The sequence below is a fragment of the Coregonus clupeaformis genome, chromosome 9 (assembly GCF_020615455.1).
Source record: "Coregonus clupeaformis isolate EN_2021a chromosome 9, ASM2061545v1, whole genome shotgun sequence".
In the NCBI taxonomy this organism is placed as follows: domain Eukaryota; kingdom Metazoa; phylum Chordata; class Actinopteri; order Salmoniformes; family Salmonidae; genus Coregonus; species Coregonus clupeaformis.
The window spans coordinates 46687270-46713062 of NC_059200.1; the positions used below are offsets into that span (position 1 = coordinate 46687270).

The window sequence follows — 25793 nt, forward strand, 5'->3', positions numbered from 1 at the left end:
AACACCTCACTAAGTCCCACTCTCCATATTTTCAAGCATGGTGGTGGCTGCATCATGTTATGGGTATGCTTGTCATCGGCAAGGACTAGGGAGTTTTTTTTTTGTTGATAAAAATAAATAGAAGCACAGGCAAAATCCTAGAGGAAAACCTGGTTGTCTGCTTTCCAACAGACACTGGGAGACACATTCACCTAAAACACAAGGCCAAATATTCACTGGAATTGCTTACCAAAGACGACATTGAATGATTGAGTGGCCTAGTTAAAGTTTTTTTACTTCAATCGGCTTGGGAATCTATGGCAAGACTTGAAATAGGCAAAGATCAACAACCAACTTGACAGCTTGAAGAATTAAAAAAATTATAATGTGGAAATGTTGTACAATCCAGGTGAGCAAAGCTCGTAGAGACTTACCCAGAAAGTCTCACAGCTGTAATCGCTGCCGACGGTGATTCTAACATGTATTGACTCGGAGTGTGAATACGTACAGTACCAGTCAAAAGTTTGGACATACCTACTCATTCAAGGTTTTTTCTTTATCTTTACTATTTTCTACCTTGTAGAATAATAGTGAAGACATCAAAACTATGAAATAACACATATGGAATCATGTAGTTACCAAAAAAGTGTAAAAACAATCAAAATATGTTTTATTTTAGATTCTTCAAAGTACTCACCCTTTGCCTTGATGACAGCTTTGCACACTCTTGGCATTCTCTCAACCAGCTTCACCTGGAATGCCTTTCCAATAGTCTTGAATGAGTTCCCACATATGTTGAGTACTTTTTGGCTGCTTTTCCTTCACTCTGACGTCCAACTCATCCCAGACCATCTCAATTGGTTAGAGTTCAGGTGATTGTGGAGGCCAGGTCATCTGATGCAGCACTCCATCACGCTCCTTCTTGGTAAAATAGCCCTTACACAGCCTGGAGGTGTGTTGGGTCATTGTCCTGTTGAAAAACAAATGATAGTCCCACTAACCCCAACCAGAAAAGTGTCCCTTGAATTCTAAATATATCACAGAAGTGTCACCAGCAAAGCACCCCCACACCAGCACACCTCCTCCATGCTTCACGGTGGGAACTACACATGCGGAGATCATCCGTTCACCTACGTTCACCTATCATCCGTACACCTACAAAAATGTCAAATTTGGACTCCAGACCAAAGGACAGATTTCCACCAGTCTAATGTCCATTGCTCGTGTTTCTTGGCCCAAGCAAGTCTCTTCTTCTTATTGGTGTCCTTTAGTAGTGGTTTCTTTGCAGCATTTTTCCATGATGGCCTGATCACGCAGTCTCCTCTGAACAGTTGATGTTGAGATGTCTGTTAATTGAACTCTTTTTAATTGAACTCATTTCTGAGGCTGGTAACGCTAATGAACGTATCCTATGCAGCAGAGGTAACTCTGGGTCTTCCTTTCCTGTGGTGGTCCTCATGAGAGCCAGTTTCATCATAGCACTTGATGGTTTTTGCGATTGCACTTGAAAGTTCTTGACATTTACCGGATTGACTGACCTTCATGTCTTAAAGTAATGATGGACTGTCATTTCTCTTTGCTTATTTGAGCTGTTCTTGCCATAATATGGACTTGGTCTTATACCAAATAGGGCTATCTTCTGTATACCACCCCTACCTTGTCACAACACAACTGATTGGCTCATTGGAAAGAAATTCCACAAATTAACTTTTAACAAGGCACACCTGTTAATTGAAATGCATTCCAGGTGACTACCTCATGAAGCTGGTTGAGAGAATGCCAAGAGTGCGCAGAGCTGTCATCAATGCAAAGGGTGGCTACTTTGAAGAAACTCAAATATAAAATATATTTTGATTTGTTTAACACTTTTTTGGTTACTACATGATTCCATATGTGTTATATCATAGTTTGGATGTCTTCACTACTATTCTACAATGTAGAAAATAGTAAAAATAAAGAGAAACCCTTGAATGAGTAGGTGTGTCAAAACTTTCAAACTTTCTAAAAACATGTTTTAACTTTGTCATTATGGGGTATTGTGTGTAGATGGGTGAGAAAAAACATATATTTAATCCATTCTGAATTCCAGCTGTAGCACAACAATGTGGAATAAATCAATAGGTATGAATACTTTCTGAAGGCACTGAAATTACTGTAGCACAACCTTTGAGTATCACATTTTGCCATGACTCTCTGTCTGTCTCATCACCCCCTTTCTCGCTATCTCTCCCTCTCTGTTTTGGGTTTCGTATTGCAAACTTTTGTGCTTATGCAATTAGTTTTTCGCTTAAACTGAGGGATGTTTATATCATGAGATATATATGTATACTTTTTATGTGAACATTTACATTGCACTGTTTCTTCTCTCCTGTATGTCTTAAAATGGTCTACTCCTCTCCTCTACTTTAGGCAGCAAGTAGTACAGTGTCAAATACAATGTAATAACACAGTTAAGTAATAGTTACACACACATGGCAACTCTTTTTAATCGTCAACAAGACTAGTGATAGAAATCTTTTACAACTTGCTTTGAGTCAAGCAAAGACACAAAGGCACAAAGTCTGGCCTGTGGTGTTTTCTGTCTCCAGTCACATACGATAAAGCTGAAGTTTCCATCGGCCATGGCTAAAGCATTAATGTGCTAAATGAAAGGTAATCGCATAAGGGCAACAGGGAAATGGCGCTTTGTGCTCTGGAGCCCGCGTCATCCGTCTGCTTTAGCACAGAAGAGGTGTCAGGAGCAAATTTAATCTGGGGGAGCAAAGCAAGGTCCCCAGCACTGAAGACATGGACATCTTTTATCACTGGACCCCGGCAATAAACAGCTCCATTTCACGATACCCTCACTTAGGTTGCATCCCAAATGGCACCATATGCCCTATGTAATGCACTACTTTTAACCAACGCAAAAGTAGTGCACTATATAGGGAAGGGAATAGGGTGCCATTTGGGAAACAACCTAGGACTATTGTTACCTAACAGTCTCTGACTGAGGAAGCCCAGACATCCCTCACATTAGTACGTTCTGCTGAAGATGAGAGTGTGCTTGAAAAAGAGACTGCTGTTGATCTACTGCAGGGGCAGAAGTGACAGATTGAAAGGGACTGGTCTGCTCCCGGACGGTGCCCTTGGCATCCCTCCACAGGCTGCATGCTTTCCTGGAGATATTTGTCCTCATGTTGATTCTCTAAAATGGGAGCAGGAGCCATTTTGGAAGCCTCACCTGTTTCTCCCCAGTCCATCTGGCTATGTTCACTTCTTGCACTTTGCCCCTCCTTGCTTTACTACTGTAAAATAGTTAGTCTCAAATAAGACATTGGATGGGCTGTAGCACTTGAATTGAGTCCCTGCTTAGTATTCTGGTACAAATATATTTTAGGACCTTGAAATATGGCATTTACCCCTTGTGAAAAGGCCAATTAATCTAAAAGATGGAGCTGTACCAGGGCTATTTTAGTTTCTCACTGAAAGTTCTGTCTCATTGGCAGCGTAAGTGGAAATTGGCATGGAAAAACATGGCATGGGTGTAGGGCTGGGAATTGCCAGGGACCTAACGATATGATAGTATCACGATACTTAGGTGTCGATTCGATATTGTGATTTGATGTTCCAAACAAATTGCTCACTATATACTGAGTATACAAAACATTCCATGACATAGACTGATTAGGTGAATCCAGGTGAAAGCTATGATCCCTTATTAATGTAACTTGTTAAATCCACTTCAATCAGTGTAGATGAAGGGGAGGAGACGGGTTAAAGAAGGATTTTTAAGCCTTGAGACAATTGAGACGTGGATTGTGTGTGTGTGTGTGCCATTCAGAGGGTAAATGGGCAAGACATAAAATGAACGGGGTATGGTAGTAGGTGCCAGGCGCACTGGTTTGTGTCAAGAACTGCCTCGCTGCTGGGTTTTTCACGCTCAACAGTTTCTTCTGTGTATCAAGAGTGGTCCACCACCCAAAGGACATCCAGCCAACTTGACACAACTGTAGGAAGCATTGAAGTCAACATGGGCCAGCATCCCTGTGGAATGCTTTTCGAGTCCATGCCCCCGAAAATGAATGCATCACATGAGTTAGGAAACAAGGGAAGCTTTTATAATGCTCATAATGTTCCTCTCCAGTGACCAAAGGCCCCCTTTAATTCACAGGGCAGTGCAACACAGAGATATGTGTGTCTGGCTGTCTCTGAGTAGATGAAAAGGATTATCCCATGATTTGCCTGATCTCCTTTATACTCGCTGCTTGTAGTGGGACGGGATTGGCTGGGAAGAGCGCTGTTGAGGCAGTAATATGAATATTATAGAACCTCCCCGGAGACGGGGAGAGTGTGAAGGAGGAAAAGAGAAGGGAATGGGCGGAGTAGATGGAGGGAAGTGTTAATCTACTGCAGTCTCACTCACAACGAGAATGCCTTTTAGAAGTCATTTCAAATGGACATTGAGCTCAATTTCTCCGTTAGCCCTTAGGGGACACCACCACAGTCACCCTCCTCCTCTGTCAAACAAATCTTGTTTTCACCCTGTTGTATTATGTTGAGCAAATACAGAACATCATCACAGACCGTCCTCTTATTTTTCCTGGTCTTTTTTTGTTTGCATTCTTTAAGGATCTTTTTCCAGATCCCTGGGTGCAGTGAAATACAGTGGGAGCCTTAAACCTCACAGATATCAAGGGTATGGAACGATTCTGTATGGCGGAATGGTCTAAAATCCCTCCCAATGTGTTCTCCAAAATTTGTATTTAATCAATTTCAGAATAAGGCTGTAACGTAACAAAATGTGGGAAAAAATCAAGGGGTCTGAATACTTTCCGAATGCACTGTATACACTACATGACCAAGAGTATGTGGACACCAAAATCATGGGCATTAATATGGAGTTGGTCCCTCTTTGCTGCTATAACAGCCTCCACTCTTCTGGGAAGGCTTTTCACTAGATGTTGGAACATTGCTGCGGGGACTTGCTTCCATTCAGCCACGAGCATTAGTGAGGTCGGGCACTGATGTTGGGCGATTAGGCTTGGCGCGCAGTCAGCATTCTAATTCATCCCAAATGTGTTCGATGGGGTTAAGGTCAGGGCTCTGTGCAGGCCAGTTAAGTTCTTCCACACCTATCTCGACAAACAATTTCTGTATGAGCCCCGCTTTGTGCACGGGGGCATTGTCATGCTGAAACAGGAAAGGGCCTTCCCTTTTTTTTTTTTTTATGGTTGGGGAATGCCAAGATGGAGGCGCAGTGGCTTCAAAGCAGCACCCCCTGCCAGTCATCTAGTGTATATAGAAATGATTGGTGTAGACGCATGTGTTCAGAATTCCATGATCAGAATACAAAAACTGCATTAACTGTCAAGTCTAGACACTGCCATAGATTAACGAAGGTAATTGATCTGCAACCTCACTTCATTGCTTTTTTCAATTTTATGCTATTCACACATATTGCAGTGTTGTATTTTTTGTGTAGGTGGGTCGGGATTGCCTTTGTATTTGACTGTGCATATGCCTGCAGACTGTGTGTTTGTATGGTGTCTGTGTACAGTAGTGTGTGTTTCTGTGTGTTCATTGCTCTCTGGTCCAATGTAGGGGCATTCCTAATGACGCTTGACACTGCATGGCTGAGTGCCACAGAGCTCTGTGATGCAGAGGGAGGAGAGAGAGGGAGTAGGCTGTTTAGTAGAGAGGGGTGGTCGGGGTATTGGAATGGGTGGGAGTCTCACCCTGGTGGTCACTTTCCAAAGGCACATGGAATGAGCTGTCAAGCAGCATTGTAGTCAGCCTGAAATCCAGCCTAGCTGTGAATGGCTTGGCTTTCTGCCAACGTCTAACTTGCCCCCATCACTTCTATAAACAAGTGTTGTCTTTCCAATAACATCACAGCCTCTGAATTTAGGTCATAGTCGTTGGGCCTCAGCCACGTGACTCATATTGAATGTAAATGCCATGCCCTAGTCTATACGTCACCCATCCATATATCTTGAAAGACGTTAGGCCATAAGCCCCGTCTATTGTGTTGGCAAAGCAAACTAGGGTAGGAACGCTTGGGCGGTATACCAAAATACCTACGTTATGATTTTCAAGAATGTCCCATTTTGTTATTTTTTTTAAACTAAAATTCATTGGATACATGGTATGTTTGTTTACAAAGAGCACATGGAGCAAATGGAAGTTTTGTGATGTGACATTCACTGTTGAGCAGCACAAGAGAGGTGATAAAGTTACACTTGAAATGTACTACTAATGTTTGCCAGCTAAATATCTTATAACTAAGTGCCAATACATTTTCTTCAGCTCAGGGCTCCAGCTATGCATTTGATTTGCTAACTTACTACCTATAGGTAGGCAAGACAAACTAATTTTCACAATTTCACTAATCATCAAAATCAATAAATCATAGCACTTTTTTTGGGCTCGTTCTTATCTGATGAAGTAGAATCCTGTTAAAAAATTATGTAAAAATATTACTAAAACATATGTTAAAAATGATACTGTTGCTGCTTCCTGTAATGTATTTTTTAATTATACCCGAGTGTCAAAACACCGGTTTTAATGTTAAAATGAATCAACAATATGCTGAAAAAAGTGATATGTTGAAAACCAAGACATAAAAATTACTCCCTACACACACCTGTGTTCAGATTACTTGTATTTTGCTAAATTAGTACCTTAATAACTGCTCACGCTCCAATTTTTACCAAGTGGTCACTCCAGACTGAAAATGATTAGCATGTTCAACTGCAGGGGTGTCAAACCCATTCCAGGTTTTAGTTTTTTCTACAGGTTTTAGGTTTTTCCTTTCAATTAAGCCCTAGAAGACCAGGTGTGGGGAGTTTCGTACTAATTAGTGACCTTAATTCATCAATCAAGTACAAGGAAGGATCGAAAACCCGCACCCACTCGGCCCTCCGTGGAATGAGTTTGACACCTGTGTTCTACTGTAATCAATAGCGTGTGCAAATTAATCACTCACATATACACTGAAGAAAAATCGAAACTTAACATGTAAAGTGTTGGTCCCATGTTTCATGAGCAAAAAATGATAATCCCGCACAAAAAGCTTATTTCTCTCAAATGCTGTGCACAAATTTGTTTATATCCCTGTTAGTGAGCATTTCTCCTTTGACAAGATAATCCATCCACCTGACAGGTCTGGCATATCAAGAAGTTGATTATTACACAGGTGCACCGTGTGCTGGGGACAATAAAAGGCCACATTTTGTCACACAACACAATGCCACAGATGTCTCAAGTTTTGAGGGAGCGTGCAATTGGCATGCTGACTGCAGGAATGTCCACCAGAGCTGTTGCCAGAGAATTTAATGTTCATTTCTCTGCCATAAGCTGCCTCCAACGTCGTGGTAGAGAATTTGGCAGTGCATCCAACCAGCCTCACAACCGCAGACCACCTGTAACCACGCCAGCCCAGGACCTCTACATCAGTCTTCTTCACCTGTGGGATCGTCTGAGGAAGGGTGGTGGGGGGTGCTGAGGAGTATTTCTGTCTGTAATGAAGCCCTTTTGTGGGGAAAAACTCATTCTGATTGACTGGGCCTGGCTCCCCAGTGGGTCAGCCTGGCTGTCAAGTGGGTGAGCCTATGCCCTCCAAGGCCCACCCATGGCTGCACCCCTGCCCAGTCATGTGAAATCCATAGATTAGGGCCTAATGAATTTATTTCAGTTGACTGATTTCCTTATATGAACTGTAACTCCGTAAAATCTTTGAAATTGTTAAATGTTGCTTTTATATTTTTGTTCAGGAAATATTGTATTTAAATCAATGCAACTGGGATAACTGCGGCGACATGTACCGTTTGCGCTCTTCTAAAACAGAGGTTCCCTAACTTTTTCACTGAAGCCTCACTTACAGCATTGGGGAACATTGCGCGCCCCCGCCACGTCTATTTCTTTGGGCACAAGCACTGTTCATGACACAAACTGTTCACACCCCTCTTGTTTGGCGGAGAGAAAATGTTGCAGGTTTAAAGCTTATTTCCTGCAATTCTACAGATTTTGTCATGGGGTGCAGAGGAAATTGTGCCGTTTTAATGCTTATTTTCTTGCAATTCTATACATTTTGCCATGTCTAATGTGTATTCATGTGATATTTGAGTGACTCAAACATTACAACAAAGTATATGGGCAATAAAACCTATCTGACATGGGCTAGTTGATCTGGACGTTTTTTTACAAGTTATAAATAGCTCTCTAAGGTATGCAATGACTGACATGACAAGAGGAAAAGTGATAATGCACTACCCAATTTCGAAAACTGAAAATAAAATAATGATGTGTATATATATATACAGTACCAGTCAAAAGTTTGGACACACCTACTCATTCAATGGTTTTTCTTTTTTTTTTTCTCTACATTGTAGGATAATAGTGAAGACATCAAAACTATGAAATAACATACATGGAATCATGTAGTAACCAAAAAAGTGTTAAACAAATCAAAATATATTTTATATTTGAGATTCTTCAAATAGCCACCCTTTGCCTTGATGAGAGCTTTGCACACTCTTGGCATTCTCTCAACCAGCTTCATGAGGTAGTCACCTGGAATGCATTTCAATTAACAGGTGTGCCTTGTTAAAAGTTAATTTGTGGAATGTCTTTCCTTAATGCATTTGAGCCAATCAGTTGTGTTGTGACAAGGTAGGGGGGTATACAGAAGATAGCCCTATTTGGTGAAAGACCAAATCCAGATTATGGCAAGAAAAGCTCAAATAAGCAAAGAGAAACACACAGCGAAAAGACAAACCACAGCGAACTTGGGTAAGAGTACATGTAACTGTAAATTAATGAGAACCTGTAGTAGGCTTTTATCAACTCATCTCCTTGTAGGAAAATGTTTACGGTAGATGGCCAATACGAAATAGGAAACGCAACACTTTTTTACTGGATAATTTCAACGAATCATCTCTCCACAGGTAGTTCTAAATAGTGACGGGTTGTCTTTCATTTGCGTGATCGCTTGACTGTCAAATCCGTGTTTTAATTTGTGGCCAGCGACTTTTATACAGAGCGCCGTGAATTGTCTGTGCCATTTTGAGTTTGAAAAAGGCAATTTAAAAGTCCTGCGACGACAGGCGCGTATGACAAAATCAACAGTACCAAGCCAAATATATTAATCTGATTCAAGCAATCGATTTAGTGGCAGTGTAATGACTATACACTTTTATAATAACATCTCCAATCTGAGGTAAAAAGTATGTGTAATTCCACAAAATGTTATGTGGTGAAAATGCAAACTTGTGTAATGTAGTAACACGCCTTGTCCACCATAGGGAAATGTACGTAATATAACATAATGAAATGTCAAAGTAGTTCAATATTTTTTATTTATGAGGAAAGTAAATGTAGCACACTCACACATTTTTACAACAATGACATACATTGGGGAAAAAAAGTATTTAGTCAGCCACCAATTGTGCAAGTTCTCCCACTTAAAAAGATGAGAGAGGCCTGTAATTTTCATCATAGGTACATGTCCACTATGACAGACAAATTGAGAATTTCTTCCCCAGAAAATCACATTGTAGTATTTTTAATGAATTTATTTGCAAATTATGGTGGAAAATAAGTATTTGGTCACCTACAAACAAGCAAGATTTCTGGCTCTCACAGACCTGTAACTTCTTCTTTAAGAGGCTCCTCTGTCCTCCACTCGTTACCTGTATTAATGGCACCTGTTTGAACTTGTTATCAGTATAAAAGACACCTGTCCACAACCTCAAACAGTCACACTCCAAACTCCACTACGGCCAAGACCAAAGAGCTGTCAAAGGACACCAGAAACAAAATTGTAGACCTGCACCAGGCTGGGAAGACTGAATCTGCAATAGGTAAGCAGCTTGGTTTGAAGAAATCATGCTTTGGGGCTGTTTTTCTGCAAAGGGACCAGGACGACTGATCCGTGTAAAGGAAAGAATGAATGGGGCCATGTATCGTGAGATTTTGAGTGAAAACCTCCTTCCATCAGCAAGGGCATTGAAGATGAAACGTGGCTGGGTCTTTCAGCATGACAATGATCCCAAACACACCGCCCGGGCAACGAAGGAGTGGCTTCGTAAGAAGCATTTCAAGGTCCTGGAGTGGCCTAGCCAGTCTCCAGATCTCAACCCCATAGAACATTTTTGGAGGGAGTTGAAAGTCTGTGTTGCCCAGCGACAGCCCCAAAACATCACTGCTCTAGAGGATATCTGCATGGAGGATTGGGCCAAAATACCAGCAACAGTGTGTGAAAACCTTGTGAAGACTTACAGAAAACGTTTGACCTGTGTCATTGCCAACAAAGGGTATATAACAAAGTATTGAGAAACTTTTGTTATTGACCAAATACTTATTTTCCACCATAATTTGCAAATAAATTTTTGTCTGTCATAGTTGACGTGTACCTATGATGAAAATTACAGGCCTCTCTCATCTTTTTAAGTGGGAGAACTTGCACAATTGGTGGCTGACTAAATACTTTTTTTCCCCACTGTACATTTCTTCCTACTTTAACCATACTTTAACCATGGAGACCATTTAAAAAATGCTCCTAAGAACAATTTAGTCAGGCGCTCTAGAATCTAGACTAAGAGCATCCGTAGGGTCTGTGCAGCAGGCTGAACGTTTGATGTTCCTACTCTAGGTGACTCACTTGCAAGATCAAGCTTCTTGGTTACAGAAGAAACAATCAATCCCCTTGTTAACATTTAGCTAGCGTCTTCTATAGGAATTTGCTAGTACTTTGTTAGCATACATTTTTGTATAGATATATTTTTATGTTTGGAAAGAGATGTGGCGCCGGACAACGTGACCGGAAATACTTTAATTTACCGGCCATTTGAGAAATTGGACCCATATGCATTGGTTGCGTAACCCATTAGGGCGTCCACCCACGGTGCTCAGAATGACAGAAATCACATTTAGATTATGGTAATTCATCTTAACAGAACATGCAACTCCTGTAATGAATCAGCCAATAAAACGTCATTTTCAAACATTTGCCAAAATGCAATTCGCGGGAAAACTCCATTCTAAACAGTGCATTTGATGAAAGCGGTTCCATATGTGACAGAAATGAAAATCTCCATTAGAAACTTAGAAAGAGGGGGAATCTAAAGATCCAACAACTGGGATGGGATGCTAATATGACTAGGATTAGGCCTTTGTCTTCTGGACAACAAAATAAAGTTGATACGAAAACCAATAGAACAGAAGAGAAATGGCATATGAGGAAGTTTTTTCATAGGCGGCGGGTCGAATAGGCTAGGGAAGTAAATTGAAATACATTTGACAAAATTATATAAATAAATAAATAAATAAAAGCATTCAAATACTTCACCAGAAAGCATGACTTGGCCACAGAGGAATCGAGGATCATTAGCTATAAAAAAATATATATATATGTATAGCTGTGGATTGTTTCAAATCACAAGCTTGTAGGACTATGCCTATTTGGGAAGCCCGCAATTTGGGAAGCACGTGTGGCAATAGGCCTAGCTGATTATTGATTTGCGGCTGTCAGTGAAAATAATAAAAAATATGTGTGAAGATAATGTGTGTTGAGTGTAATTTAAAATGTTGAAACAAGAAGAAGAGGGGTATGTGGTGAAGATATAGGCGAGTCTCTCCAGAATGGCTCAGCTGTCTCCCGACAATTCTTGCGTATCCATTGTGTGAATTGTCTGGCCTTTGATTGATTGTTTATTTTTTATCAATTCCCCATTACATATGTCAATATTAGTAAACATATGTAATGGGGAATTTATAAAAGGAATAGCTAAAGACATAGAAAGGGCTGAGTAACGAGATGAATGAAATTGAAAGAACCTGCATTTTTTATTTGCAACTTCTTCTTTTTTTGTCGGCTTTATGTATTTTTACTTAGTTGACAATGGAAGTTATAGCGTGACTGCTGTATTGGCCTATGAGTTCCACGAGAAATTGCCAAAGACTCCAACCACCCAAGCAATAGACTGTTCACTCTGCTACCGTCCGGCAAACGGTACCAGAGCATCAGCTCTCAGACTAACAGGCTCCAAATGCACTGTATACACTCCATATACACACTCTCACACACACACACTACACTGTCACTCCCACACAAAACCCTCACACATTCACATACACCTACATACGCACACACAAACACACACACACAACACACACGCATACCGACACAACACAAACACACATACATACACACTCACACACACTTTTGCACTCATCATTTGCTGCTGCTACTCTGTTCTTTATTTGACTTGTATTATTATCTATCTGGATGCCTAGTCACTTTACCCTGCCTTTATCTATCTCAAATACCTTGCACCTCTGCACATTGGTCTGGCACTCCCTGTATATAGCTCCATTCTTGTGTATTTTATTTTATTCCTCTTGTGTCAGTTACTATTATTATTATTATTATTTTTAAACTGTATCGTTGGGAAAGCATTTCACTGTAAAATCTACACCAGTTGTATTTGGCGCATGTGATGAATAAAAATGTATTTGATTTGTTTTTGCAGAAGACATTCAATAATCCCTCATAAATTACCTATATATATATATATATCAGTTTTTTGGAGCTGCACCCGCCCCTCGCCGACCACATCAATTCTGAGCCCCGCCCCATAGCCGACATCATCAGGACAGATTTTTCTCTGCAACCTGACACACCCGCATAGAATTGTTCCGTGACATTTATTGAATTGTTGTTATGACTCCAGAGTAGTAGGCTTTAATGCCATTCCCTGCATGAATTAATTTGTTTTCATGTCTATTCGACATTTGGATAAAAGAAAACCATGCCATGAATTAAGAACAATAGGCGTATCTTATTATTTTCTCAAATCGCTTTGAAACAGAGCCTTCTAATTACCCTCCTTACCTAATGAGCACCTATTGCCGACAAACAATACCTTTACATTCAATATTGTTGACATAATTAAATAGTTTAATTTAAACTTAAATAAACAATTCACAGAATCGAATAGGCTATAGGCTACATTTATAGGCTATTGGCTAGGCTACTCAAACTGTTACCAGCTGCACAGGTTTAAACTTGATATGGCCTGCATATGGTCAAATGAACGAAAGCCTGAATTAATGTAAACAAATACCTGTGTGCACTTTTTCAGGTTGAATATCCATCTACCAGGTTGTTGTCGTCCTTGTCCTTGTCCACCGTTACGTTAGCCATTAGGCTGGGTTTCTGTACAGCACTTCGAGATATTAGCTGATGTACGAAGGGCTATATAAAATAAAATTGATTGATTGATTGATTTTCGCATGAGCTAGGAGTCAGGGAAAACAAACTTGGTGACATATTGTCGTGTGGCGGAAGAGAACAAAGCTCTGCATGTTCATGCACAAATTAGGAATGTTTCAGCACCACACAAATAGGTTACTAATGGACAGTTCGCTGCTCCAGTCTCTCGCTGCGTGGCTGGTAGCCCAGAGTAGGTCTGCCTCACCGCTCACATAGCCTAATGGAATTTGCAACACAATTCAACATAACAAGGTCCTGGGTTTGTAAAAATAAATATAAATAAAGATCTTAAATGTTTCCGACCCGCAATATAATTGCTCTGAACTGCGAGCCGACCCGTGGTTTGAAAGAATGTTTTCATTCCACCCGCCAGCTGATTTTTTTGGGGAGGGTCAACTGCAGGGAACCGACCCGATGCAGGACTCTTAGCCTATAGCTGTGTCTGGATCTGAGCAATATACACCTGTGTAAAAGTTAAATAACTGCTGTTGAAAAAGGGCTTTATCAATACATTTTGAATTGATGTGATATTGACCTCTGTGTTGTGTTTGTGTTGCAGTCCAACGGCCAGACCCGAGGCCAGCGGCTCCACGTCGTCAGCCCCTGCCAAGCACAGCGGTCCAACCCATAAGATCTGCCTGGTGTGTTCGGACACGGCCTCTGGCTGCCACTATGGAGTCCTCACCTGCGGAAGCTGCAAGGTCTTCTTCAAGAGGGCCGTTGAAGGTTGGTGACATAATAAACACCCATGCACACAACTCCATTCATGCACAGTCCTCCCCTTCATTGACCGACTATAGTAGAACATACGTACAGGCAAATCTATTGTGGTGATATGTACATTGAGTTCTGCACTAGTACTTTCGTTGACACAACATTACACAACATGTGGACTCTTTAATTTGGAAAGGCACACACCTCTCTATATAAGGTCCCACAGTTGACAGTGCATGTCAGAGCAAAAACCAAGCCATGGGGTCGAAGGAATTGTGCGTAGAGCTCCGAGACATGATTGTGTCGAGGCACAGATCTGGGGAAGGGTACCAAAAAATGTCTTCAGCATTGAAGGTCCCCAAGAACACAGTGGCCTCAATCATTCTTAAATGGAAGAAGTTTGGAACCACCAAGACTCTTCCTAGAGCTGGCCGCCCGGCCAAACTGAGCAAAAGGGGGAGAAGGGCCTTGATCAGGGAGGTGACCAAGAACGCGATGGTCACTTTGACAGAGCTCCAGGGTTCCTCTGTGGAGATGGGAGAACCTTCCAGAAGGACAACCATCTCTGCAGCACTCCACCAATCAGGCCTTTATGGTAGAGTGGCCAGACGGAAGCCACTCCTCAGTAAAAGGCACATGAGAGCCCGCTTGGAGTTTGCCAAAAGGCACGTAAAAGACTCTCAGACCATAAGAAACAAGATTATCTGGTCTGATGAAACTAAGATTGAACTATTTGGCCTGAATGCCAAGTGTCATGTCTGGAGGAAACATGGCACCATCCCTATGGTGAAGCATGGTGGTGGCAGCATCATGCTGTGGGGATGTTTTTCAGCTGCAGTGACTGGGAGACTAGTCAGGATCGAGGGACAGATGAACGGAGCAAAGTACAGAGAGATCCTTGATTAAAACCTGCTGGAGAGCGCAGAGGACCTCAGACTGGGGCAAAGGTTCACCTTCCAACAGGACAACGAGTCTAAGCACACAGTCAAGACAGCGCAGGTGTGGCTTCGGGACAAGTCTCTGAATGTCCTTGAGTGGCCCAGCCAGAGCCCGTACTTGAACCCGATCGAACATCTCTGGAGAGACCTGAAAATAGCTGTGCAGCGACGCTCCCCATCCAACCTGACAGAGCTTGAGAGGATCTGCAGAGAAGAATAGGAGAAACTCCCCAAATACAGATGTGCCAAGCGTGTACCGTCATACCTAAGACTCAAGGCTGTAATTGCTGCCAAACGTGCTTCAACAAAGTACTGAGTAAAGGGTCTGAATACTTATGTTAATGTAATATTTCAGTTTTTTATTTTTGATACATTTGCTAAAATTTATAAAAACCTATTTTTGCTTTGTCATTACGCGGTATTGTGTATAGATTGATGAGGTGGAAAAAATAAATGTAATCCATTTTAGAATAAGGCTGTAACGTAACAAAATGTGGAAAAAGTCAAGGGAAAGGTAAAGGGGGATACCTAGTCAGTTGTACAACTGAATGCATTGAACTGAAATGTGTCTTCCGCATTTAACCCAACCCCTCTGAATCAGATCGGAATACTTTCCGAATGCACGGTTTATGAACATTATGGGCTGGACACAAAAATAGCAACAGACACCACAGCCTTATGGAAAACCATGAGACACTAGCCTACTCCTAGCTGGTGTAATACTAAGGCAACATTTTCTGATTATTTTGTGTGAACCTAAAATGTCTCTCCTCCTAATCTTAAAAAATTTAACAACATTTGTTCAATAAAATATTCTACTCAAATGAAACGTTAAAAAAAGCCCTCTTTTGAATACAGAACCAACCGGTATGCTTTTGCTATCCTATAGGTAAGGACAACACTTAAAGAGTCTGCATATTGTGTAGTGTTGTGGCAACGAATTATAATAGTTCACCTAATTTCAGTTTGTGACAAAACAAGCAAGTATAGAGTAGAGAATCATTGTACCATGTAAACCACTTAAATATTTGTTTAATAACCAAAAATATTGTATTTTCAGCTGTTTGAAGCTGGTGTACAAGTCCAAAAGTAAAAGACACAAAAACGAAACTTAAGAACGGGAAGAATAGAAATAGCGCACATGGAACAGATCTACCGCTTCTTAGTGACAGATCTATAACTCATATTTCTATGTGAATTTGGTCAGGTCGCCCAAAATGTTACATATTGCAACTTTAACGTAGCCTACATTGTTATTCCAAGCTCACTACCACAGACACTACCTATGTACCATTCACTACAATCCCCTTTAAAGTCCATTGAATTGCTCTGAATATTTGAAAAGTGGGCAGCAATGCTATTGTTACCCCTATTGTCATTGTTCAGGGCCATCTGAATATATGTATTTATGTTGAGGTGTATTTACAGTATAGTTTAACACAACCATTTAATTCACATGAAAGTGCATACATGAGTGTGTTAATTGTATTCAAAAGAATATGACTATCCGTTTATTGTAAAATTCAAACCTTGAGTTTAAATACAAATATAACAGATATTACAATATCTGAGCAAGATTTTTTTAATTTCAAGGATAATCACAACATATTGTATACATTATTACAACGTAACGTTTACTGGTGTAAATTACCAAGTAAGTAATATTTACTATTTGTAAAGAAATGCATTTTTAATACTTGAATTGAGATATACTTTAAGCAATAATATGTTATATCTGTTATTTTTGTCTTTCTTCCCCCATTCTACGGTTGTTGTCGCTATGGTGAAGGATGGAGAGCACGACAAAACACAGATGGTAAATAAAACCCACCTTTAATAATGCTTCTGCTTTACTAATGTCCCTCAATCACTGTACTGGAAATCTGACCTGATATACAAGATTAAACATGCACAGTCTCTCCTGTGCCCTTCTTTGCATGAATTTGTGATTTGATCATTCATAATGTAATTTGGCGTTAAATCCTGTTTTAATTCCTGCTTGGAATGTGGGTCTATCATCACTTCGCTAGGAGAGTTAAGGGATGTATTTTTGCACAAAACCCAATAGCGTTATAACTGCAATGATTCTAATGATTTGTTTGCACTTGATCAAGTTATTGTCATCCTAAATCAAAAATGCACTTCACATTATTTGCTTTTGCTGGATAATGTCTTTGTGAATGTGTTAGTAGCAACGGTCATCGAAATTGTTAAAAGGTTTTAAAAACAATTCTAATAAATGCAACAGTTGGACATTGAAGACAGGAACCTTCCCGCTAGCTATGATTGGCTGTGATAATGGATGGGCTGGACATGCCGAGAGATGAGTTTGGATTGGTCTGCCATGTAGCACGCTTCTGTATATAACATGAGCTGGTCAGTATTTGTAGGTAATCCTTTCTAACGACGCTTGTTTTGAAAGATATCAAAGTGTTGCTCTCCACTTTCTGGAGGACCGAGTTTTGAAATCAGTGGAAGGCCCAGAGGAATTAGAGTATGATAGCTAAGGAGATGGAGAAAATTCTGGCCTTTGATTGCAAATATGCAGAGTCGAAAAGAGGACACACAGAAGGCTGTATAAAACACCTGTCTATGGATTACATCTTCAAACTAAGGGCAACCATGGCATCTGTGATAAAGAGGGAGAAGCATCCGTCCATGTATATGGGTAAAATAGTCTAGCTAACTACATTTTCAGAGATTAGACGTTTCTAATTTTGTCAGAAAGTTGTTTTTATTTGAAGTGTACTGTTAGGTAGCTAACTAACGTTAGCTGGCTGGCTCGCTAGCTAACATTACGTGTATGATCTGTGTACTAAAATTATTCGCATCTCAGAACCATTTGCATTGCTAGTTATAGCCTAATGTTAGCTAGCTAACATTGAACCTGGTTGGTTAGCTACCTGCAGATTCATGCAGGGTAGTAACGTTCTGAGTTGCTCCTTTCATCTTTCCCTCAAACCTGACTAGTCTCCCAGTCCCTGCCGCTGAAAAACATCCCTACAGCATGATGCCGCCACCACCATGCTCCACCGTAGGGATGGTGCCAGGTTTCCTCCAGACGTGACACTTGACATTCAGGCCAAAGAGTTCAATCTTGGTTTCAACAGACCAGAGAATCTTGTTTCTCATGGTCAGAGTCCTTTAGGTGCCTTTTGGCAAACTCCAACCGGGCTGTCATGTGCCTTTTACTGAGGAGTGGCTTCCGTCTGGCCACTCTACCATGAAGGCCTGATTGGTGGAGTTCCTGCAGAGATGGTTGTCCTTCTGGAAGGTTCTCCCATCTCCCCAGAGGAACTCTGGAGCGCTGTCAGAGTGACTTTCCGGTTCTTGGTCACCTCCCTGACAAAGGCCCTTCTCCCCCGATTCCTCAATTTGGCCGGGCAGCCAGCTCTAGGAAGAATCTTGGGGGTTCCAAACTTCTTCCATTTAAGAATGATGGAGGCCACTATGTTCTTGGGGACTTTCAATGTTGCAGAAATCTTTTGGTACCCTTCCCCAGATCTGTGCCTCGACACAATCCAGTCTCAGAGCTCTACGGACAATTATTTTGACCTCATGGCTTGGTTTTTGCTGTGACATGCACTGTCAACTGTGGGACCTTATATAGACAGGTGTGTGCCTTTCCAAATCCTGTCCAATCAATTGAATTTACCACAGGTGGACTCCAACCAAGTTGTAGAAAAATCAAGGATGATCAATGGAAACAGGATGCACCTGAGCTCAATTTCGAGTCTCATAGCAAAGGGTCTGAATACTTATGTAAATAAGGTATTTCATTTGTTTTATTTATTTATTTATTTAAAAAATGTCTAAAAACCTGTTTACGCTTTGTCATTATGGGGTAGAAGTGGATAATTTAAAAAATATATCCATTTTAGAATAAGGCTGTAAAGTAAGAAAAATTTGACAAGTTAAGGGATCTGAATACTTTCCGAATGCACTGTATCATTATAATCCGAGTGTGCATTTTCAGGAGTTGTTTTCATTTCAGCACATCTAATTTGTAAACATTTCATCTGCATTAAATTATTCATTTTTTTCAATTCCACAAAAAATGAACACCCATCAAAATAAAGTTATCTTTGTTGTGATGTAAGTGTTGAGACGGTGCATTAAATCACAGATGAAACTTTAGCGTTCTTATATATTCAACGGAAAGCCAATGTATTCCATTGTAGCCCATTTCAGCCATTACAAAATTACGGGATGTGTTTGACAGGTCATTACAAATATTTCCACGGTCGTAGTGTTAACGGGGGAAAAAAACACAAACACAAGCAAGACTAGTATGGAGTAAAAAGAAAGCAATCAATCCAGTGAGATTTAAGTGACAAGTGTATCTTACACCCCTCAAACACCGGAAATAAATGGCTGAAAAAGACAGATCCTCAGGTGGGCGGGGCATGAGCATTGCGAGTATTAGTGTAATGGGGCTTTTTTCTTTTAGCCATAAAAAAATAAAATAATAACCACTCAGACTTAACATTAGCTATCCTCTTCATCGCCCTGTGATGGATTAAAAACTGGACTGGAAATGTTCAAAATAAGTGTGATATTTGTGATAATACAATATATTTTTAAGGTCAATCATACCATGGTGCCTTCAGAAAGTATTCATACCCCTTGACTTATTCCACATTTTGTTGTTACAGCCTGAATTCAAAATTGATTAAAAAATAAATAAATAAATCACACCCATCTACACACAATACCCCAGAATGACGAAGCTAAAACATGTTTTTAGAAATGTAAGCAAATTTATTGAAATACAGAAATATCTAATTTACGTAAGTATTCACACCCCTGAGTCAATACATGTTAGAATCAGCTTTGGGTCTCTAAGAGCTTTGCACACCTGGATTTTACAATATTTGCAAATTTTTTTTTTTTTTTTTCTTCAAGCTATGTCAAGTTGGTTGTTGATCATTGCTAGACAGCCATTTTCAAGCATTGCCATAGATTTTCAAGCCAATTTAAGTCAAAATGTTAACTAGGCCACTCAGGAACATTGTGTCATCTTGGTAAACAACTCCAGTGTATATTTGGCCTTGTGTTTTAGGTTATTGTCCTGCTGAAGATGAATTTATCTCCCAGTGTCTGTTGGAAAACCAGACTGAACCAGGTTTTTCTCTAGGATTTTGCCTGTTCTTAGCTATATTCTGTACCATCTAAACTGCTGTGAAATATATTTTCCATAACCCCAAAAATTGTATTTTCATCTGTTTGAAGCTGGTATACAAAACTGAAAGTAAAAAAAACGTAAAAACGGGAAGCATAGAAATAGCTCACATAAAACAGATCTATCTCTTCTTAGACTTGCTTTCAATTAAAATGACAGATCTATACCTCACATTTCTATGTGAATTTGGTCGGTTCACCCAAAAAGTTACGTGTTGCAGCTTTAAAGTCACCATTGGCCTCATGGTGAAATCCCTGAGCGGTTTCCTTCCTCTCCGGCAACTGAGTTTGTAAGGACACCTGTATCTTTGTAGTGACTACGTGTATTTATACACCATCCAAAGTGTAATTAATATCTTCACCATGCTCAAAGGGATATTCAATGTCTTTTTCTTTTTTTTTGTCTACAAACCTCCCTGTTCTTTGTGGTTGAATCTGTGTTTGAAATTCACTGCTCGACTGAGGGACCTTACAGATAATTGTATGTGTGGGGGTACAGAGATGAGGTAGACATAAAACAGTCCATGCAACATGTTAAGAACATTTTTACTCCTGAACTTATTTAGGCTTGCCATAACAAAGGGGTTGAATATCTATTGACTCAAGACATTTCAGCCTTACATTTTTTATTAATTTGTAAAAAATTCTAAAAACATAATTCAACTTTTACATTATGGGGTACCAAGTGACAAAATCTCAATGTAATCATTTTTAAATTCAGGCTGTAACACAACAACGTGGAAAAAGTCGAGGGGTGTGAATACTTTCTGAAGGCACTGTGTTTGGCGTAGCATGATATTGTGTATAAAGGCATCCCTGGGGCTCTCTTACTAAGAGGACACCCAAGTCATGTTTGGATGGTAATTGGCTAGTGACGTCATCTTCCAACAAAAGAGTCCCCGTTCCGGGCCTTCTTCCATCTGCCACTATTTCCATTCATCCTGACCATGTTCTCAGTAGGACTGGAGGGAGCCTGGCAAACAGGGCTAGCCTCGCGCCGCCAGCCGAGTCCTCCTCACTAGCCTATAGTATGACGAAGGGATTAGAGAGAGGATGCTTCTGGGATTCAGCTGGCACTGTTTGTTTAGTTTATGGATGATTTGTTTGCACTGCTGTTTGCAATGGCTGCTGCTCCCATGGCTGCGGTTGTCACTAGTTACCACAGCCACAAATGGCTAAACTCCGCCTATTTCTACTATTTCTCTTCTTAAAGGTAGACTCAGCCATGACGTTGCCACGAGCAGCTCCGGAGATATTGAGATGAGCGAGATTCAACACTTCGCTCTCACAAAGTCACACACAGTATCTACGCATTTGCACAAGTTGAGCCTCGAGCTTCAACGCTCTTACACTATATATACAAAAGTATGTGGACATCCCTTCAAATTAGTGGATTTGGCTATTTCAGCCACACCCATTGCTGACAGGTGTATAAAATTCAGCACACAGCCATGCAATCTTCGTAGAAAAACATTGGTAGTAGAATGGCCTTACTGAAGAGCTCAGTGACTTTCAGTGTGGCACCGTCATAGGATACCACCTTTCCAACACATCAGTTCGGTTAACTGTAAGTGCTGTTATTGTGAAGTGGAAATGTCTAGGAGCAACCACGGCTCAGCCGCGAAGTGGTAGGCCACACAAGCTCACAGAACGGGACCTTCAAGTGCAGAAGTGCGTAAAAATCGTCTGTCCTCGGTTGCAACACTCACTACCGAGTTCCAAACTGCCTCTGGAAGCAACGTCAGCACAATAACTGTTCGTCAGGAGCTTCATGAAATGGGTTTCCATGGCCGAGCAGCCGCACACAAGCCTAAGATCACCATGCGCAATGCCAAAGCATCGCCTGGAGTGGTGTAAAGCTTGCCTCCATTGGAGCAGTGGAAATTCGTTCTCTGGAGTGATGAATCACGCCTCAACATCTAGCAGTCCGACGGTCTAATCTGGGTTTGGCGGATGCCAGGAGAACGCTACTTGCCCCAATGCGTAGTGCCAACTGTAAAGTTTAGCGCAGGAGGAATTAATGGTCTGGGGCTGTTTTTCATGGGTCGGGCTAGGCCCCTTAGTGCCAGTGAAGGGAAATCTTAACGCTACAGCATACAATGACATTCTAGACAATTATGTGCTTCCAATTCTGTGGCAACAATTTGGGGAAGGCCCTTTCCTGTTTCAGCATGACAATGCCCCCGTGGACAAAGCAAGGTCCATACAGAAACTGTTTGTCGAGATCGGTGTGGAAGAACTAATTGGTAAGCCGACTGTGAGCCAGGCCTAATCGCCCAACATCAGTGCCCAACCTCACTAATGCTCTAGTGGCTGAATGAAATCAAGTCCCCGGAGCAATGTTCCAACATCTAGTGGAAAGCCTTCCCAGAAGAGTGGAGGCTGTTGTAGCAGCAAAGGGGGGACCAACTCCATATTAATGCCCATGATTTTGAAATTAGATGTTTGACGAGCAGGTGTCCACATACTTTTGGTCATGTAGTGTATGTAAAAATTCTGCATTTCTAGGTTTTGTAGTAAAAAGGACAGAGGAAGGTATGTGTTTCCAATGACATCAACCAATTAGTAGGCAATGCCTGCTCATAATTGGTTAAAATCACATGATGCACACCAATGTCATTGAAAACACTTATGTTCCTCTGTTTTTTACTACAAAACATAGAAACGCACCATTTTCACATATTTTGGGGTGGTGCTGGAGATGATGAGTATGAAGTTGAAACATTTTGAAATGTCCATTTAACCACACTGCTAGCCTTATGCCTAACCTTAAATTAATCCCAAAAATGTTTTTTTTTTTGGCTGTGGTAGCACTGCGTTACAGTTAGCTGGGATTTTATGTTGTAGGTCCAGGTTGGCATTATTCTGTAGAGCATTGGCTGTGTTCCTCTGTAAACATATTCATTTAACTAAATGCTCTGACTACATTATTATTATTATTATTATTATTATTATTATTATATCATATCAATAGGAAGATTGTCCTGTGGCATTTTATCTCATAAGTCTTCTTTATTAGTTGGTTGTAAAAATGTTATCAGTAGATGAATATATTAACTAGGGTCATTTTAAAAACACTGAAATGTTGTATGGGACCACTGATGAGTTGGTTACGTGCTGCTTATATTAAAGCATGACCTCAAAGATCTCCCCTAGAGAATTTGTTAATCTGGCAAAATATTATGTTCCGCTGACATTATCCAGGCTCTGTCAAACAATCCCCCCCCCCCCACCTCATTTTAAATTACTAGTCCGACTTAAGACACACTGTCAACAGCTAAAATCATTACACCCAGAGCATTGGCAGAGTATTAAAAAAAATAAGTGAAAATCTCTTTATCCTCGTTTTAAAAAGCTTAGGCTACTTTTTTGCCTGGCAGTGGAGGGGTGTTAACCTCAGAAAGTGAACGAGCTGTCACCTTAAGTGTTGGCTGCTGACTGTTATGTCATGAGGCCGGCAGGTTTAGTCAAACAGGTGTTTGGTGTGGTGGCAACTCGTAGTGCTTGGCCTAATCATCTTCAACCCTCTTGCTATTAATGACCTTATTCCTCCATCGCCAGGACAACACAACTATCTGTGTGCCGGGAGGAATGACTGCATCATAGACAGGATCCGCAGGAAGAACTGCCCGGCGTGCCGCTTCCGCAAGTGTCTCCAAGCAGGGATGAACCTGGAAGGTAAGTGGCACCAACACATTCACATTCATATTGTTCTCATATCAGTGGAATTGTAGTGTATACACACAGTCTTATGGCAAACATAGTTATCCAGCAAAGTTTAATCAGAGGACATTTTCAGCATGTGTTCTCTCTGAAAGGCTGTGCTTTATATGTTTTGTCCCCTATAGAGGTTGTGATTAGGAGTAGGATTTAGTCTTGGATTCACATAAACCAGTAGTGGGTCTTGATTCCCAGAGTTTATGTTGACATGGTCCTCTGTAGCTCAGCTGGTAGAGCACGGCGCTTGTAACGCCAAGGTAGTGGGTTCGATCTCCGGGACCACCCCATACACAAAAAAATTGTTTTATGCACGCATGACTGTAAGTCGCTTTGGATAAAAGCGTCTGCTAAATGGCATATTAACTAACCTAATGTTTCCTCTCTGGCCCAGTGTTTCAAACAAGGGTCAGAGCCAGTGATCAACAGTCATTCACTCAGACCCAGTTCCTCCCATGTCCCTGAGCCATAGAAAGATAGAAGGCTCACATTAGCTCTACTCTGTCACTGTGGACAAAAAAAAATCAAATGGAAATGGACAATAATTCACATTGATGCACTTCTTGTTATTTATATATGTTCATTCACTCAGTGCTGCAGGGTATGACATCGTTAATGATTTAGTTGTACGAATCAGAGTGGGCGGAAAAAATACATTGACGGATTTGGGTGCATCAGCAGACAATCAAAACCTGGGGTCGTACCAGAAAGGCTCTTAGTTGCCATAGAAACGTTTATGGAGGAAATTAAAAAAGGAGAAAAAAAAGACTGAGATCGTTTTTGATGGTAACCCTCTCAACCGGAGGCATTCAGCACATATTGTAACAGAAATTGTTTTCGTGTTATGTTGCTCTTTTTAAAGACCCATAGAAATACACAAGAAGGTAAGTCTCTTCGTTTCAATGAATAAAACCTTGAACTCTGTACCCTTTTGAAGCGTAACCCAATGTGGATTACCTATTTTATGAGTAAACTAGCTGAGGTCAACTGATAAAGCATCTTATAGGCTGCATATTGTTGTTATGAATAGGGTATGTGTGGTCTATACACTATCACCACCTGGGTTAGGTGGGATACAATAGCTAGCCATAATCCCCTAAAGTCTATGTCCGCGCCCCCGCGGAAATCTAATTAGCATAATAAAACAATCCCCATTAAAAATAAGGGGTTAAATACATGTCGTTTTTTATAACAAATGTTTCCTGATCTTTCTTAAATCTCTTAGATATAGGACAGACACTTCAGAACAAACTTCCTTTAGAATTTTTTTGGGGGACTATCTGTTCCATGTAGTGAATCTGTTATTCAATGTGTTTGTATGGGCTAATAGCAGTAAGGGCAAAAATAATTGTTAATCAAATATACTTTTTTTATATATTTTTTTGGTACTTCAAGGAGTCTTAAAATTCAAAATCAAATCGCTAAATGATCCTTGGTATGACCTTCTTAAAAAAATTCCATATAGTTTAGTAGAACCCCCCGCCGCCCTCCCCTGGCTTAGACTATTATGGGTTAACAGGGAAAGTTACTGATAAGCTCTGTCTTCTCTCTCTTTACTCTTACACTCTCTCGTCTCTGTCTTTGCAGCAAGGAAAAACAAGAAGCTGATCCGATTAAAAGGTCAGCAGGGCACGACGGAGCCGAACGCTCCATCACCTGACGAAAGGGTCTGCGCCCTGATCCCCAAGTCCATGCCCCAGCTGGTGCCCACCATGCTGTCCCTGCTCAAAGCCATCGAGCCAGAGGCGATTTACTCTGGCTACGACAGCACCATCCCCGACACCTCCACCCGCCTTATGACCACCCTCAACAGGTTGGGTGGACAACAGGTCGTCTCAGCTGTCAAGTGGGCCAAGTCCCTACCAGGTGAGACAACCTGGTACACCTTCATTTTAGCACTAATTTGACTAGCCGCCATTATAGGCTTGGTCCATTCCATTTCAACTCGAGTTAATTCAGGAAATGAACTAGGCCTAAATCAAGTCAATCCAGTGACTTGCAAATTAATT

General features: G+C 40.9%; 1 protein-coding gene across 2 annotated transcripts in view; it reads left to right on the forward strand.

The window, feature by feature from the left end:
* The window catches only part of LOC121574036 (glucocorticoid receptor), a 94176-nt gene that overhangs the window by 62748 nt on the left and 5635 nt on the right, over positions 1 to 25793 (forward strand). For both annotated transcript variants that reach the window (XM_041886568.2, XM_041886567.2), the window contains exons 3-6: positions 13794 to 13960; positions 16676 to 16702; positions 23629 to 23745; positions 25372 to 25650. In XM_041886568.2, coding sequence (XP_041742502.1) covers positions 13794 to 13960; positions 16676 to 16702; positions 23629 to 23745; positions 25372 to 25650 — 590 coding nt within the window. The remainder of the gene's footprint in view (positions 1 to 13793; positions 13961 to 16675; positions 16703 to 23628; positions 23746 to 25371; positions 25651 to 25793) is intronic.